The sequence below is a fragment of the Typopeltis vanoorti genome, chromosome 11 (assembly GCF_054136105.1).
Source record: "Typopeltis vanoorti isolate ZY-2024b chromosome 11, IOZ_Tvanoo_1.0, whole genome shotgun sequence".
Lineage (NCBI taxonomy): Eukaryota > Metazoa > Arthropoda > Arachnida > Uropygi > Thelyphonidae > Typopeltis > Typopeltis vanoorti.
This window is the reverse complement of record NC_143559.1, coordinates 107,014,165-107,032,682: the sequence shown is the minus strand read 5'-3', so window position 1 is coordinate 107,032,682 and position 18,518 is coordinate 107,014,165. Positions and strand designations below refer to the sequence as shown.

Below are 18,518 nucleotides of genomic sequence, written 5' to 3'. Positions count from 1 at the left end.
AAAAAGTTTTTTAAATAAAGATTTTTCAATAAAATTCTTTATTGAAAATCTTTAATATATTAGTTAATTATATATTATTGTTATTGATAATATATACTATAAATATATAATATATTTATAATATGTATTGTCCTCTCATGTTTAGCATCGTCAGCAAACAACTGGATATTCCACTTTAAATTATTTATTATTATTATTATTATGGTCAGCTCCAAGGAGTCCTTAGACTCATTGAGAGAGACCCTAAACATCATTTCAAATCTGTTTCAAGCATTTCCTATTCAGCATTTGTGCAATATCTATCATACTATGCTTTGTACTCATTTACAGTCATGGCACCCACAACAGACTCTGGCAATCTATTCCACTCATTCACCACTCTCCAAGCAAAAAACCTAGTTCTAACACCCTTGCTAACCACACTCTTACCCAGTTTCCATGGATGCCCCTAGTTCACCCACCACCAGACCTGTTCTGAAAAATTTCCTCTGAATTAATCTTGTAAAAACCCCTTAGTAACTTGAACATCTCAATCATATTACCCCCTTTTTTTGCCTATCAACCATTTTCTGTAACCCACAAATCTTCAACCTGTTCTTATAAGGTTCATTCGATGGACCTGCCAACATCATAGTCACTCACCTCTGGATCTTCTTCTCTCCTCCTTCCCATCACCAACAAACTCTAGCACCGAGATCTGTGTGTGCAATAGTCAAGATGGGGTCTTATCAAGGCTCGATAAGAGCTCTTCAAAGTATTCTTTTCTCTGCTCATCAAAGTATTCTTCAGTAACCAAGTGATTTGATGAGCTGATTTAGCCACTTTTGCAATGTGCCCCCTAAACTTCAACTCCCTGTCCACCAACACTCCCAAATCCCTGGCCTCATCAATCTCCTGGAGTACAGTTCCACCAATGTGGTATACTGCTGCTAATTTTTTCACCCCAAAAGGCATAACACATTAAATTGACATCCATTCTCCTTAGCCCAGGCCTCCAGTCTATCCAGATCATCCTGCAAAATTTTGACATCATGTGCATTCACTATTGCTCTATCCAACTTTGCATCATCAGCAAACAAATGAACAGTTCTTCTCAGATCCTTTCCTATATCATTAATGAACAAATTAAACAGTAGTGGTCCAAGAACAGAATCCTGCAGACACCACTAGTCACAGGCAGTCTATTAAACTCTACTTCTGAATGCACTACTCTCTGATATCTCTCCATCAACCACCCTCCTATCCATCTCATCAACCCTATATCCATCCCCATATGCTGCAGTTTACTGATTAGAATTCCATGTGGTATCCCATCAAAGGCCTTAGCAAGGTCCAGCAGAATCACTGTAAACCCATTACCTTTATCCAACCCAGTTGTCACCATATCTTGCACTCGGTTCCTAAGGAGTGGAAGGAGGGCAAGATTTTTGCCACTTCATAAAGGAGGTGATCGAACTCAAGCATCAAATTATACGCCTATCTGTGTGTCAGGTGTTGTGGTTAGGTTTTTGGAGAAGCTTGTGAGAACTAGGATCCAGAATTGGGTTGACAACAATGGTATTATCTTTGATGGACAGCATGGATTTGCTAAAGGGAGGTCATGTTTTAGTAATCTACTTACTTATTACAATAAAGTGACTGCTTCCTTGGATAGAGGAGAAGGATACACAGTAATATACTTAGATTTCACAAAAGCTTTTGATAGAGTACCTCATGATAAATCGATAGTCAAGCTAGAGCAGATATGGTTGGATATTAGATTAGTGCATTGGATTGGAGACTGGCTATCTGATAGGTATCAACAAGTTGTGTATGGGGGGAGCGATATCCAGGAAATGGAAAGTCACTAGTGGAGTGCCTCAGGGTTTGTTTTAGGGCCATTACTGTTTAACTTGTATATTAATGATATAGGTGAAGATTTGGATGGAGGTATTCAGTTGTTTGCAGATGATGCAAAATTGGGACAAACCATGAAGAGTAGTGAAGATGTTGTGGCCTTGCAAGAAGACTTGAATAAATTGAGTGATTGGGCACGGAAATGAGGATGTGAGCTCAATGTTGCAAAATATAAGGTTTTAAAATTTGGAAAACAAAGGTGGGATGCAGAATTTATGCTTGGTGAGGATATATTGTTGGAGGTAGAAGAAGTAAGAAATCTGGGGGTGATAGTGAATAAGGATCTGAAATTTAGGGGACACATAGCCAAAATTGTGAAGACAACACAAAGGCTTCTGGGAATGATGCGGAGGACACTGACTTGTAGAAGTAGGGAGATTCTTGTTTTGTTGTATAAAGCTTTGATTAGGCCACACATGGATTATTGTGCCCAGATTTGGTCACCTGGTTTCAGAAAGATGTTGGAAAGGCGACTGACTAAGGTAGTTTCTGACCTCTGGAATGTCGAGTATGAGGAAAGATTGAGAAGATTGTAATTTGCAGAGTCTGGTGGACAGCAAGAAGAGGGGAGATATGATAGAGACCTACAAGTTGGTAAGGGGTTGTTATAGGATCAATGCTGGAGAAGTTCTACAGAAAATAGTGGGAGATCAGGGGAGAACCAGAGGTCATCCCTGGAAACTGTATAAAGAAGGTGTGAGTAGGGGAGTGAGAGGCAGGTTTTTTCATGCCGAGTTGTAAATGATTGGAATGCCTTTCCTGGGAGTGTGGTGTCTGCAAGGAATTTGAATGTGTTCAAAGAATGGTATGATGAGCTGTGTGTGTGATAAAAGGACCTCCCAGATGAGTCTTTGACTCCATGAGGTCTTGGGGTAATAATAATATAAAATGTGAGCAAATTACAGGCATGACCTACCCTTCACAAAACCATGCTGCCTCCCATACAGTATCCCATTTCCATCTATCCATTCGTGTATTTTGCTCTTAACCAACTTCTCCAGCACTTTGACAACGACTCATGATATGCTGATCAGTCGGTAATTTGCTACATCAGTCTTAGAGCCTCCTTTATGCAATGGCACTATTTTCTTCTCTTTCCACCCCCTCAGGACTAACTCAGAACCAAGACTTAGATTAAACAATATGGTCACGGGCACTGACAATTCCTTTGCTGCTTCATGTAAAACTCTAGCTGGTATACCATCCAATCCCACAGCTGTATTCACATTAAGGTTCTGTAATATGCTGCTCACCTCCATTTCATTTACCTCAGTTCCTGTATAAGCCATTTGTTTCCTCATTCCTGCACTATCACCACCTGGATGATGAATTAATTGATAGTATTTAACCTTACGGCTGTTTGGGGATAGCTATATATATACCACCATCTAAGAAAATGATTATGATCAAGGTGGTTTCCTGTTGCCTTCCTTGCCATACTATATCCTATGACTGTAGCCTGTGTGTTCACGGGGCCGGTTTGCCTGCTTGCAAGATGAAAAGCCCTAGAGAACTGGTGGAAAACACCCTGCTGTCCATGCCCAAGACCAGCTAACTTGGCTGTGGCTGAGGAAGATCCTTAAGCTCCTCATGTCGTCGACGAGAATCAAACCTAGAACACTCCTTCCCCAGGCATATGGTTGCTAACCATGTGGACACCTGGATGATATACTCTTGCGTATTGTTTATTTAGTAATTCTACTATTTTGACTGATTCAGTTTCCTCCCTGCCATCGGCATTCCTTAAAATCATTCTGCCATATACATTTTTTCTTTTACTTGCAGTATATCGAAAGAATTGTTTGGGATTCTCTTTTGCCTGCTTTGCTAACTTCCTTTCATAATCTGCCTTTGCCTTTCTTACCACACTAGTTACCCTTCTGGCCTGTGCCTTGTACTGCTCATGTGCCTGTAGGTCACTTTTCTCTTTAAATTCCTTCCAGAATTGTTTATTTTTTTGCATTTCCAGCTTGATGGTGTTATTCATCCATTTAACTCCCACTTGATTTACTCTCCTGTCTCTAAGTATGCAGTCTGCATACTTAGAGACAAGCTCAGGAGACTATCCTGTGCTTGTCATACTTATCAGATCATTCCCAATATGATTAATATACAAATTGGAAAGCAACACAGCTCAAGTACAGCACCTTATGAAACATACTGGTTGCCAGCCTTCATTTTGATTCAACTTCACCTTATACTACTCTTTGATGCCTGCCCATCAGCTAGCACCCTCTTATGCATCAGTTGTCATTTTATTATAGAAAGTTAGTAAATTTTTGTCCATCCATTCCTGAATTTTACCCTTAACCAACTTTTCCAATAATTTAATCCTCACTTCTGAGATGCATAAATTTTTACATTCTCAAGCACCACTCATCTCAGCTTTCTCAGTTGCACATTCTTTGATGGAGCATACATTCACTCTGATATATCATGTTAATGAGTGCCCAATTTGGAATTTTCCAATTTTGATCACCTTTGACTGAAAATCTCTGTACCCCATTCTGTCGAATTCATTTGCTGTCTCTACCCCTCTCCTAATGCCACCAACTATTCTGAACTTTTTGATTTCCTTTCCATAAAAGGTGATATTTTCAGTCTAACTTTCCTGACATTTCCTTGGAGATGTCATTGTTCACAACACCAGCTGGCTCTCCTGTTCCAACTGTACAGATCAATCAGCTACAAATACCTACCAGAATACCAGACAACTCCCAACCACTCTCCAAATACCTTGGGCCTCTTCCTCACTAGCAAACCATCCAAATACACTGCCAATGTAGTCTGTTCTCTAGGCAGTTCAAACCACAATCTTGTGCTGATATCTTCCCCCGAACCTCCCATGAAACAACATAAACCCAATCAATCGCATCCACACATCGTATGGCATTCTAAGAAAGTCAAGTGGGATGATCCATGCCAGCGTTTCCCAAATGGTGGGTCATGACCTGGCACCAGGTCACAAAAGCTAAATGCCAGGTCGCCTAAAAAAACTCAAAACCCTAGGTGTTTTGTTTTTGGGTTTTCTTTTTTTCACAAAACTCTAAAATACAAGTAAATAGCATTTAATCTGGACTAATGAATAAATAATTTAATTAATAGATAATTAATTAATTGATTAATATGTAAATTAATTCTAATGGTGAGGCTGTGCACTGGCAACTGCTCCACCAGCTGAATCGTTTGGTGGTCTGGCATTCGTTTTACTCATCCACTACTCACTCTGCTTGTTCGGTTTGAGTTAAGCATCAGGAGAGAGTGTATTTTTTTTGTATTTACTGATTACGTGTACTTTGCCCGTGGGTTTGGCTGAATAACTGTAATTATTATAATTGTTTCTAAATAATTTATTTTATTCTTTCTTCATCTCGATTGCCATTATCCATTTAACGATGGATAAATGGGTAATATAACAACAAACAAACAATGTGCCAGTTACAAACTCTTCGATTAGCACCAATGAACAGTCGAGTGACGTGCAGCCGGGCACGAGTTCTGAGAACAGCATTAACAAATGGCCACACGATGTGTTGTCTACTACTCTTACAAAAAAGGAGAAGATGTACTGGACCCGACAGTATTCTGAGGATTACATACAATCTGGTTTCATCAAGGGTGCCAATGACAAACCATTGTGTGTTATTTGTTGTGTGGCACTTTCAAACAAGTCCATGAGACCTTCAAAGTTGAAGTGACATTTGGAATTGAAACATCTGAACTACAGTAATAAGCCAATAGATTTCTTTATAAATAAAAAGAGATAACTAATACCTACCAAGAAGACTATGTCTTTGATTTTTTCTCAGGGAGCTCAGTCTGAAAACCTTGTAATGGCATCTTATGAAATATCAAAATTAATTGCTGAAACTGGTTATCCTCACACAGTTGCCGAGAAATTAATAGTTCCAGCAATGAAAATGTTAGCATCTCGAATATGCGATAAAAAAACAGGCCAGCCAAGTAAATATGCTGATGCTATCAAATAACACAGTGAGTATAGAATCATGGAGATGGCAGATAATATCGAAAAAACTGTCATAGGGCACTTAAAAGAGTGCAGTTTTTTTTCCTTGCAAGTCGATGAAAGTACAGACATATCGGACAATGCTAATTTAACGTGTTTCGTGAGATACGATTGTGACAATACAACTCGCACAGAATTTCTTTTTTGTAAACCTCTGACAACAAGAACAACGGCTGAAAAAATTTTTAATTTGATTACAAATTAATCAATGAAAAGGGCATTGAATGGAAGAAATGTGTGGGACTGAGTAGTGATGGAGCCCGCGCAATGGCAGGCACACGTACTGGACAATCCACAGAGAAGCATTAGCCGTTAAAAGCATGCCATTGCTTTTAAATGCAACTATGCAAGAGTGTGTACAATTTATAAACTTTATAAAATGTCATCCATTGAATTCAAGAATATTCACTGTGTTGTGCAAAGAAATGGGGAGTGAACATGAACATCTTCTTGGTGAGGTGCAATGGCTGTCAAGAGGGAATGTTTTAAGAAGACTTATTGAAACGAAGGATGAAGTTTTAATGTTCTTAGACCAACATCCTCCCCAATGGCCAGAGACGTAATATTTGAATTCAAAAGACAGTTTTCATGATGTCAATTGGTTAATCATGGTTGCCTACCTTTGTGACATTTTTGATTTTTTGAATAATTTAAATCTGACATTACAAGGCAGCAATGTAACTGTATTTAAAGTGCAAGAGAAGTGGAAGCTGCAACAAAGAAACTCGATTTGTGGTCCCATCATGTGGAAGTAGGGAAATACAAATCTTTTACAAAGAATTACAAAAAAAGTATAATATGAGTTCCATGCCAGATGAGATTTCAGCTATTATCAAGGAACATATGCTAGGACTGCAGGCAAGTCTGAAGGAATATTTTCCCCCAATCAACAGCAACAAAGCATGGATAAGGAACCCTTTTACAGTGAACGCAGAATCTGAGACAGAATTGCTGGATTCAGATATTGAATCTATAATTGAACTGTTGTGTGTTACGGCACTCAAAGACATCTTCAACACAATACCACCGATGGATTTTTGGCTGTCTTGCCGTCAGGTGTACCCAGTTTTATCGGAAAAGGCAATACAATTTCTAATGCCTTTCATCACAACCTATAAGTGTGAAACAGGCTTTTCAACACTGGTTTTTCTAAAACATAAATATAGAAACCAATTGGAAGTCGAACCAGATTTAAGAATAAAGTTATCATCTTTTCCTCCAAACCTGAAGTTTCTAGTTAACAAACAGCAGCATCACACTTCTCATTAATAAATTACTTGGATTTGTTTAATTTCTTTATATTTTTGTAAGAGTAAATGATTCTTTATTATAATAATAATAAATGAAAACTCTATGAACATTCAAATCTGTTTTATTTTACCTATTGGCCATAAAATTTTAGTCGGTCGCGAAGATGAAGTATTAAAATAATCAGGCCACAGAAAAAAAAGTTTGGGAAACCTTGTTCTATGCAACTACCATGCAATATTTCTTTGGATGGATTATTGATTCTGGCTATCTGACCCAAACCTATGTGCTGAATGTATCACCAAAATAATTCTCATTGGCATGGAAACATTTATTTTTCTGTTCTATTCTAAGATCGCATCCTTTATATAAGCCTTGGTTCTACCATAGATCTGCCAAAGCTGTACAAAAGAAGATTCGAGCATACCATAACTAACTTGCATCCAAAACTTCATCTACTCATGCTGCTTATGCCAAAGCTTGCAAGAAAACTATCAACAACTGACTTTGAGAGCTAAAAGCAGGAAACTTGCATCATGTCTAAATGACAGCCATATGTTCTGATCTCTAGCCAAGCTGTTCGTTGGAACTTCTGTACTATACTGCTTCAATCACTATTGCATCCTGATTGTTCTATTGCATCCAGCCAGCATCTTGGCTTCCTGCATCTCCTACAATTCTTGCACTGCTGATTTTGATAAATGTCCCCAACCATTCCAAACACTCAATGCTCAGTGTATCCTTTTGTCAGAAGAGATTAAAAAAAGTTTGCTCAAACAGGATACCAAAAAGTCTCCTAGTCCTGATGGCATTCCTTCAGTTGACCTAATGGTTTGTTCTCCAGAGCTGACTGCCAGTTTGTGTTGCCTTTACACACTCTTTTATTTCACTAGTATACCCCACAATCTGGAAATTAATCTATATTCCATCTATCCCAGAAAAGGGCAACATATCTATAATTTCAAACTACTATCCAATTTCTCTTATTCCAGTTCTCACCAGAATAATAGAAAGAGGTATCAACATTCTGCTGCTATGCTACCTTTAAGATTCTCTTAAATGACATGTGATCAGGTGACAAATTATTGTTATTATTATTATTCAGGCTTCCACAGAGTCAAAAGACTCATCACGAGAGGTCCTTCCTAGGAAACACAAAGTGTATCATCCCACTCCTTGAATTCATTGAGCGTTCTTGCTCTCACAGCTCTATTAGGCAATTCATTCCAAGGTTCAACTATCCTCCATGCAAAGAAACTACTCACCCTCTTGCTCACAGCTTCCTTTCATAACTTCCAGGGATGGCCCCTTGTCATCTCTCCTTCCCACAGTTCCACCAAGCGAAAGAACTCCCCCAATGTCTACCCTGTAACTGCCTCTCAACAGTTAGTCTTGATCATATCACCTCTCCTTTTCTATCTGCCAAACTCTGCAGTCCACATCCCCTCAGCTGATCCTCATAACTAGCATTATATAGTCCTGAAACCATCTTTGATATCCATCTCTCTACCCTTTCTACAGTTAATTTGTCCCCTTCAAATCCAGGGAACTAAATTTGAGAACCATAGTCTAAGTGTGGTCTGATCATGGACTTATATAATTGAACAATAACTCTCTTATCTCTTCAGGTCAGCATTCCTCTCAGTATTGCAGCAGTCTTCTGGGTTGCCTTCACCACCTTTGCAATATGCTCCCTGAATTTCAGGTCTCTATCAATCATCACCCCGAACCTCTTCCAGTACAGCTCCTCCAACAGAGTATGCAGCCTTCCATCAATGTATCCCAAACTTCAAGACTTTACATTTTGCAGCATTAAACAGATACCCCCATTCATTCCCCCATCTGTCCAGTTTATTCAAATCCTCTTGCAGGGCTGCTACCACATCTGCACTATTACTAATAACCCTTCTTAGTTTCACATAATCTGCAAACAACCAAATGTCCCTTTGCAATCCACTGACAGTGTCATTGATATAAAGGTTAAACAATACAGGTCCAAGTACTGAGTTCTGTGGGACCCCACTTGTAACCTTCTTCCACCTTGAAATTGCCCCACCATACACAACTCTCTGATGCCTATCAGATAGCCAGAAAAATAGCAGAATATGCCTTTCCTTTGTCAACCGCTCTTGTCACGTTATTATAAAAGGCAATCATATTACTAAAGCAACAGCACCCCTTAACAAATCAATGTTGACTGTCACAGATAATATTACCCTCATCTGACCAATGCTATATATGGTCCCTCACTAATTTCTCCAAGACCTTAACAACTGCTGATAACACACAAACTGGCCTATAATTAGACACTTCCAGTCTGCTACTGCCCTTATGCAATGGCACTATCTTACCTTTCCCATAGCCAGACTTTTATTGAAAAGCCAGGTCAGTGGAGCTATCAGTTCTGTAGCACATTCTCTTAAAACTCATGGCAATATGCCATCCAGTCCCACAGCTTTACTGACATCCAGATTACTCAGTATTTGGAACACACTCTCCTCTTGCACCTCTAAATCCTGAACCTGTCTTATCCCTCTAGTATTAAAACCTATTTTTCCAGGATACTCCAATAAAGTGTTCATTTTATAACTTCACTATGTCCTCTGCATCAGTCACTTTATTCCTATTTTTATTCCAATGTCATTCTTCGACAATCATTTCTACTCCTACTGCCACATAGCTAAAAAATTCCCTAGGATTTTATTTGGATCTTAGATCCAATTTCTTCTCATATTCCAGTTTCACCTTCCTTACCATACTAGTAACTCTCCTGGCCTGTGTCTTATATTCTTCATGTCTGCTCTTCACCTGTCTCCTTATCTCTTCCATAGCCTCTTTTTCACATGCAGTTCCTGTTTAATATTGTTTATCATCCACTTTACACCAAATCGTGTCCTCTTCTTCACTCATGGAATACAGCTTACTATTTGCTGCTAACAAATATTCGATCACAATTTCCCAAGCACTAATGATATCCCAGCATTCCAATTCCACCCTCCATGGAACTGCCACAAGTTGATATCATTCCTTATAATTCCCTTTTCTTTTATACTCCTGCATGTTTATTCATCTTCCAAGTCAAAACCACATGGTCACTCTCTCCAACTGGGGGAAGAGAGGTCATCTCACTTATTATCAGCTCTTCTGATTGCTATGTCCAAATCCAAAACTCTTGAACCTCTTGTTCCCTCTATTACATGTTGCCTAAGACATTTGTCGCTCAAGAATTCTAGAAATTTCATTCCCTTATTACTACATGCATTTTCCTCTTCTCAACTTATACTGCTGTAGTTAAAATCTCCAATATCAATCATTCTTCTTGCACTTTCCCAGTTCAACTGCCTCAACATCTCTTGTTCCTCACCTGTGCTTCTTGACTTGTAGCAACAAATATCCTGTCTTGCTCACCTCTTCCTCACACTATATGCATTCAAAACCATTAGTGTCACTGCCTTCCAAAGCCTCTCCTCTTAGAGGACCATCACTTATCATAAGCAGCACTCCACTACCACGTTTTCCCCAAGCCAAAAAATGCTGTACCCTGCTGCTTCTATTCCTTGTGAGTCTCAAGTGGTTGCCCTTGATATCGCTAAGGCTTTTGACTAGGCCTAGCACAATGGCCTGTTAAGTAAGCTCTCATCTTTTGATCTGCTCTCTGACTTCTCAAGTTGGACCACCAGCTTTCTGACTGGACATTCTCTTCTTGTGATGGTGAATAGTTCCCTATATTCTGACTACTAATACAGTCCTACAGGCCTCTGTTCTCTCACATGCCCTATTGCTTCTATATATAAATGATCTACTCGAGCAGACTACCAACCAAATACATAGTTTTGCTGATGATAGCACATTGCATTTCCTTTGACAAACCTGGCAATGTGCAAATCACCACAATCTCCAGAGCATTCACCACTACTACCTTAAATACAGATCTCCAAAACATCCATCAGTGGGGTTTCAGTAATCTTGTCAATTTCAATGCTACTGCATTTTGCACTAGAAAAATGTGGTAGCATTGAAATTGACGACATTACTTTTGCATCAAAATTCCAGCCTTACTTTTGACAACACACCAGTCTTATGTACAATGAGATCTGTCTTCTTGGAATAACTCTAACCTCAAATCTCTCTTGGCACAAACATATTATATATATTGCCTCCTTTGCTTAATTTGGTTTCCTTTTTGCTCAAGGTGCTACTTTAAATCTGAACACCTTCTAACTTTATATAAATCGCAAATCTATTCTACCATTGAATACTGCTCTCACATTTAGGGATGATTACCCTAAGAGCTCCCTAATAATACTGGATGCTGTACAGAAAAGGGGGGATTAGACTGATCAATGATCCCTCTCTCACTAATACACTGCTCGCTATCACACAGTCACTCAGTTTCTGTTGCCTGCATCCTTGCGTCTTCTGCAAATACTTCTGACTCCTGTTCATTGGAATTAGCATCAATAATCCTCCCCCTTCGCATTCTCTTTATATCTATTCAAACAAGTGCAGCAACTAATCAGCACTCCCTCACAATGCTTTTCCCAACTCGTAGAACAAATTTCTCCTCCTCCTCTTCATTCATTCCTTCCAGAAATGACTGTTTTTGGAAGGAATGTCCTCAGAAACAGTCTGTCATCTTATGTGTCCACAGCTCTTCAAGGTAAGTGTGAACAAGTTCCTTCTTTCCCAGTCATCACACTACTACACTATAGGTTGACCAACCTCTTGTGGATGAGTTCCCCATAAAAAAGAAAAATTTTAATGTAAATATGTTTTTATTGTACTCTATCTTTATTTTTATTTGTTAGTCTTTTTGCCATTTTAGCTATTAGACAGGAAGGGTTGGCAAATAAAGGAGAGTTCAACTGTGCAGGAAGCCTGGCTGGAAGAGGGATTGGAGGCTCTGTCAATAAGGATTTTAATAACACCATATTGAGAGAGAGAGGATAATGGGAAAGTTTGTATGTATATATATCTTCCTGTGTGGATGTGTGATTAGGGTATCTGGAAAAAGCAGGCTATTGCTATTTTCTTTTTCTATTGTGAACTGAATTCTGTTGTTAAGTTGGAAGAAGAGTTTAATGTGTCTTAGCTATGCAGCCAAATAGAGAATGCATCATCCATATATTTTAACCAGATATAAGGTTTGAGAAAGCCAGTATCAAGGGTATGTTTTTCAAAATGCTCTATAGAGAAATTGGTTAGAAGAGGGAGAGCCCATTGCTGTACAGTTTTAATATAGTATCTAACAATGTCTCTGTGACAGAGATGAAATATAGGAACAATTAAACTTATGTTTCATTATTTTTCTGTGCTGTATTCATTCCATTAAAGCCCATGAGAATAAAATAATACTTGATACAAAACCAGCCTGAAAAAAAGACTTAGAGAAGGATGAAGATATAGATAGGTTGAAACAGCTAGGAATACTCATTTATGACTAAAATTTAAGAGTTGATAAAATCAAAGACCTGATAAATAATACATCAAATTGGAAAAAAAATTGTTGATTGGAAAAACTAATCATGAAATCTTAATTGTGTTAGACTGTCGTAATATCTTATTCTTAATTCTCATAGAATGTAGTGATAATTCTCCCCATAGACAGAAAGACAGATCTCCCTGACCACCAAAATAATGCTGGTGAACAGCCTTGTATTTCCAATTGTCCTACATGGTTCAGAGTCATAGACACCAAATAAAATGGATAAAAAAGACTCGACTCCTTTGAGGTGTGTGTGTGTTGAAGAAGGATGCTGAGGATTTCATGGATAGAAAAAAGAACCAATGCTAGCATCATTTCACAACTGAACGTCAAAAAACGGCTAAGTGATATTGTCAATAAGAGAATACTTCAGTATTCTCTTATTGACAATAAGAGTACTTTTGGCCACATATCTCGAAAGAAGAATGATGATGTAGGACAAGGTAGAAGGAAACTGAAAAAAGATGTTCATGGTCAAGATGACTGGATCAAATCTCAGAAATGCAGGTATTTCACTGGAGAAAGCTTTAGCTGCCACAACAGAAAGAAGAAGATGGAGGAACACTGTTAACTAGCTCACGAGTCCTTGACATGATGAGACTGAAGAAGAAGTCGCAATATCTGGTACATCTCTTGAGAGTGTATCAAATATTACGGAATTAGAATATTCTATTCACTAGAAGAAAGAAAAAAAAGATAACGATGAATAGATACATGATTATAAGTCACGTTTACAGTAAGTTTGCAAAAATGCAAGTAGTATGTCTTGTATTGCACACATAGCAACCATAAAACTGTCTGTAACTAGCTGCTATTTAAGTGAATGAATGAATGAGCAGTTTTTTATGTGGCTCCCACTCATGAAATTTTGAATGTAAACCAATAATACATTTTTACTGGCTGGGTTGATGATTTTTTTCAATTTTTATTAAATTTTCTCTTTATTTATTATTATTATTATCATTGAGACTTCTATGAGAGGTCCCACTATCACATGGACAGCTCATTGTACCTTGACTTAAATGCATTCACTGTTCCTGCACTCACCATACTCTCAGGCAATGCATTAAATCTTTCATCCCCACATTCCCATGCAAATTCATAATTCTCCTCAATTCATTCTTCATATGTTTAATCTCTTGCCTCATTTTTACCAACTCTGCTTTCATATCTTCAGTTAGATTTTTTATCCCATTTATGCAAATCACATTTTCATTACCTTGCACTCTGCTGTCTTACCACTCACTGCCAGCTCTCTTACTCACTGCCATCTATGCATGCTGTCTTACCAATCACCATCACTAACTCATCGTCACTTTTGCCCACTGTCTTACCATGCTGTCAACTCCACTTATTCCCATAGCCACATCTATGATCTTTTGCCTGTTATTGCTTACATTCAATGATATCTCATAATCCATAAGTATGCTACACTTCTTATACGCCCATACTCTCTCATCTCTCCTATTAATCATCTCCATATAAATATCTTCAATCGCTCCTCAAGCATATGTACTGCATTCACAGTATCTCACCATTTTCAAAAAATCTAGGCCACCTGCATTCATCTTTCGCACTGTCTTACATTTCACCACATTTTACTCATGCTCAAAGCTGCACACAAGAAACCCAAAGAAATTTAATAAATAAAAAATTATAACTACACTGAACAACACCTACCAATCACAGCTATCATACAACAATATTTAAAGAACTAATTATCACTATTGTCACACACAATTTAAAAATTTAAACTTATCTTTTCATAGCAGTCTCGATGAACACAGCTGTCTCTTTGCCACCTAGTGCCACTTTATTATTTTCTTTGTATTTTCTTTATTTTTTATATAGTCCAGAAATCCTGCTGTAGAGGCTAAACATGGAACTTTTTCAAGCCACTTCAGGCCTCCAATAAGCAGAGTGGTGGTCTTACACCAAGCAATGAATCTTATCTTCCACCTAAAGACAATCACAATCATCCATGCCCATGGTGGGATATGCTAGCCACTTGGCCAACCAGGCTAGCAAGTTTAGCCATTGCTTGGCCTTTTATTTTATTTGTTTATATATTTTGTTTCTGTTGTTGGTAATTTTTAATTAGTTTTCTGTTAAAGTAATTTTATGTTAATTATGTTTCAATTTCTTCTGTTTTCTGCTTTTTCATGTTACTTAATTTTTTTTTTAGTGCAAAATAACTTTTGTAGTAATACTGATCATCGTCGTGACCATTGCAGGATTAGTTATTGGTTTCAGTATTTAAGCAGATCTTAGGAAATGATGAAGAGGATTTCAAGATGGTGACCAAGATGATTCATATTTGTGGAACTCTCCTTCTAAGGATACATTATTCTGTGGTGGAGAAGAGAGAGTTTATGATAATGATGGGAGTTACTAAATGGAGTTTTATAGAATAGATGCAGAAATTTTTCAGTACGTGAAGGAGGAAAGGAGAAGAACCAAGGGTCACCACTGAGAGTTAAGAATATAGTTAACAATGATGTGATGATTTGATTTTTTTTTTTTTTCTTGAAGCATAGTGAATGAGTGGAATAGGTGGATAGAAGTGGTTGGTTAATATCACATGCTATGTTGCCAGAGTACATTTTCAGTTTAATGAATTTGAACTGAATAGGTATGATAGGTATTGTGTGAATAATAGTCAGTGAGCCTCTTGTGATACTTCTGCAGATTCCATGAAGAAGCCTCAGATGATGATGATAATATTGATACTTTTTATGAAATTTCTATTCTTAAAAATAAACAGTAGAACTATTTTATAAAATTACTGTGCAAACCAAACTTTTAGCAGAAGGGACATGTCTAGTGTGAAAATTCAATAACTACAGGTTTAATTTTTTTTTTCTTACCCTTTTAGGTTATGATTTCATCTGGATATTTTAATTTATTGTGATAAGTTTTATTGTGATATCAAAAAAAAATGATAATTTATTTTAAAGCATATAAGATTGTTTTCTTTTCAAGCTTTTTTTTTCTGAGAAGAAAAAACAAAAAACATATATGTATTTTTATATATAATTTAGATATATATAAGGTTTTATGTAAACTACCAATGGTCCATGTATTTGTTTGAATTATGCAGATTTATGTGCACAGTGATAAAATCCATAAAATATAAAAACTGTTCATCACTATCTAATGGAAGTGTTTAAAATGTGATTTAACACCTCTTTCTCACTGAATACAAGTAATACATTATTATAAAGTATTATTTTGGCATTGCATTCTTCACAGGGATGAAAATTTCAGTACACAATCATGTCGATTTTTGTAACAGATATTGACATAGAATTGCAATAATTAGTTTGCATAATCATTGTAGAATTTTTTGACTGGTTGGAAAATTAAAATTCATAAGCTTAAAATGTTCGTTAACTTATCCCAAACTATAAAATTGTAATACTGATGTTGACAACAGATCTCAGTGAAGTGTAAAATGGAAGATCTGTCTTAATCATTTTTTACTGTGCTTTAAACTTATTCACTGTCACTTTGTCCACCATGCACCTAATGATGCTTTCTTTCCAGTCATGTAAAGTTACTTTTATGTAACTTCTTCCCACTTTGTGAATAATTTCCTATATGTTAATCACATAAGAAATTATTTGATATGTTTTGAGCTTTTTTTAAGATATTCTGATGGTTTGAATGTCTTCGAAATTACTGTATTTCTGTTATATTTTCAGCAAAACATAGCAGTGTTTTTTAATTTTTTTTAAGTGTTCATTTAGTAATTCATGTCAAGAAAATCAATAAAGCCTTGATGCACATGCCAAAAAAATCATATATTTCAGATTGAAAAATTAAAGGATTATATGGTGTCCCTGTGGTTAGCCTAGTGGCTGTGTGCTTCACAACCATGTGCCTGTGGAAGGAGTGTCCTAGGTTTGATTCCCGTTGGAGACGTGAAGAGCTTAAGAATCTTCCTCAGCCATAGCCAAGTTAGCCGGTCTTGGGCATGGACAGCAGGGTTTTTTCCCCAGTTTATCCTGGGGTTGTTTTTCCTCCCGCAAAGCAGGCAAACCGGCCCCGTGAGCACATGTTTCAACAGACATGGGATACTACCAGGAATAAGGAACAACCAACCTATTCTGCAGGATTATCGGTTATGGAAGCTTGCGCGGTAAAATGTGTAGGCCTGTGCCAAAGCGTAACATACGATGACTATGATATGATTTCAAATCTCGAACGTTAGCATGTCTTGGATTACATTCCTTCATTTTTTTCCTTGTAACCAACATTCTAGAATCCTTAGTTTCTCATTACTCATTACCATATTTAGTTTCCTTCTTATATCCAGAAAAGTCAAGTGGTCAGCACTTTACAGAGTAGTCCAGGTATGAAGTAGTCCAGGTCTGATTTTAAAATTGCTTAGTGAAAATATAAATTGCTACATTACAAATGTCTAACACAGCAAAGAAATAGAAACACTAATTAATTAGTTTATATTTCTTCTTTCATGTCTTGCTGAAATGAATATTTGAATAAATTTATACTTCAAGTTAAGTTATTGGAATAGAAAAAAAAGCTAGCCTAATTATGTTTAGAAAATTCTTTAATTTACTCTGAACTTTTGAGATAACCTCATATAACCTCTAAATGTAATGTTTAGAAGTTATATGAGTGATTTGCCTTTCACTCTTTTTATCGTGTTCTCAAAAACACTATATACAAAAATTTCTTATTCACCACCATGAAGGTCAGATAAATAACTAAATATACAAGTATTTTCCTCCTTTGGAGATATTATGTTGCATGATACTCCATATTCTCTTGCTATTTCAGCATTTTAAGAAAGGTCTTTTCTGCCTTTAATTTTTTTTTTAAGTTTGTAACTTTGATTTATGAAATTTTTGAGTTTTCAGTTACTTACAAGCAGAGAAATATAAGAAAAGAAAAATGAAAAAAGAGGCAAGCACAAATTCTAAAAGGATAAAAGAATTAAAGAATTATAGTGTCCTGAAGCTTAATAATTTAATGTCATCATAAACATTGAAAGTGTAGTGTATAATCCATGATATACACTACGACTTTTTTTTGTTTTTTTCATGGCACAGTATATCAGAATTGGTGATATATTCAGTGATGATATATCATACTTTTGTCATGTTCATGATATTTATAACCACATTCATTATTTAATAAACAAAAATTATCCTGAATTAAGGTGTAATTTACTGAGATAACTCTCACATTAAATATAACATTTTTCTTGTCAACAGTTTTCATCTATCAGCTATCATTGGAAGTAATTCCAGAGGGGGGGGGGTTCATATGATTTTCCCATGCAAGAAAAAATATTATTATTGTTATTAACAAGAATATTATTATTAACAGTAAGTGTTATTATTAACATACAGTAACAACCATAGAGTATACTGTATGTACCATTTATATTCTTTCACTGTCTGCACCCTCCCCTTCTCAGGGTAAGACATTCTGTGCACCTACCACTGTCAGTGAAAAAAAAAGCTACAATCATTGTGGAGGTTTGGTTTACACACACACACACACACTGCAAAGTGTATTGTACCATTCTTTATATTCATTCACTGTCTGTACTTTCATCTTCCCTCTCAGGCAATTCATTCTTTGCACGCACCACTGTTCATGCAAAAGAATTACTTGTGACAGGTATGGTGGGGAAATCACAACCAACAAGTGGCTTGGATAGGACTAGTTATAGACCTAAAAATGAACTGCTTTACATGCCAGAAATATCAGAAATAAGGAGATGAAATGATTTTCACTTATTGAGTTTATTTTCTCCAAAAATCATTGGAATAAGTGAATCATGGTTGAATGAAGATGATATCGTAATGGGAATAGAAATGGAAGAATACA

At 36.8% G+C, this 18,518-nt stretch overlaps 1 protein-coding gene across 2 annotated transcripts in view; it reads left to right on the top strand.

Moving 5' to 3' along the window:
• Positions 1-15,588, top strand: part of LOC150101913 (syntaxin-1A-like) — a 219,174-nt gene extending 203,586 nt beyond the window's left edge. For both annotated transcript variants that reach the window (XM_090400741.1, XM_090400740.1), the window contains one exon: positions 14,842-15,588. In XM_090400741.1, the coding sequence (XP_090256867.1) occupies positions 14,842-14,916 (75 nt within the window). In that variant the 3' untranslated portion in view covers positions 14,917-15,588. The remainder of the gene's footprint in view (positions 1-14,841) is intronic.
• Positions 15,589-18,518: the final 2,930 nt, after the last annotated feature.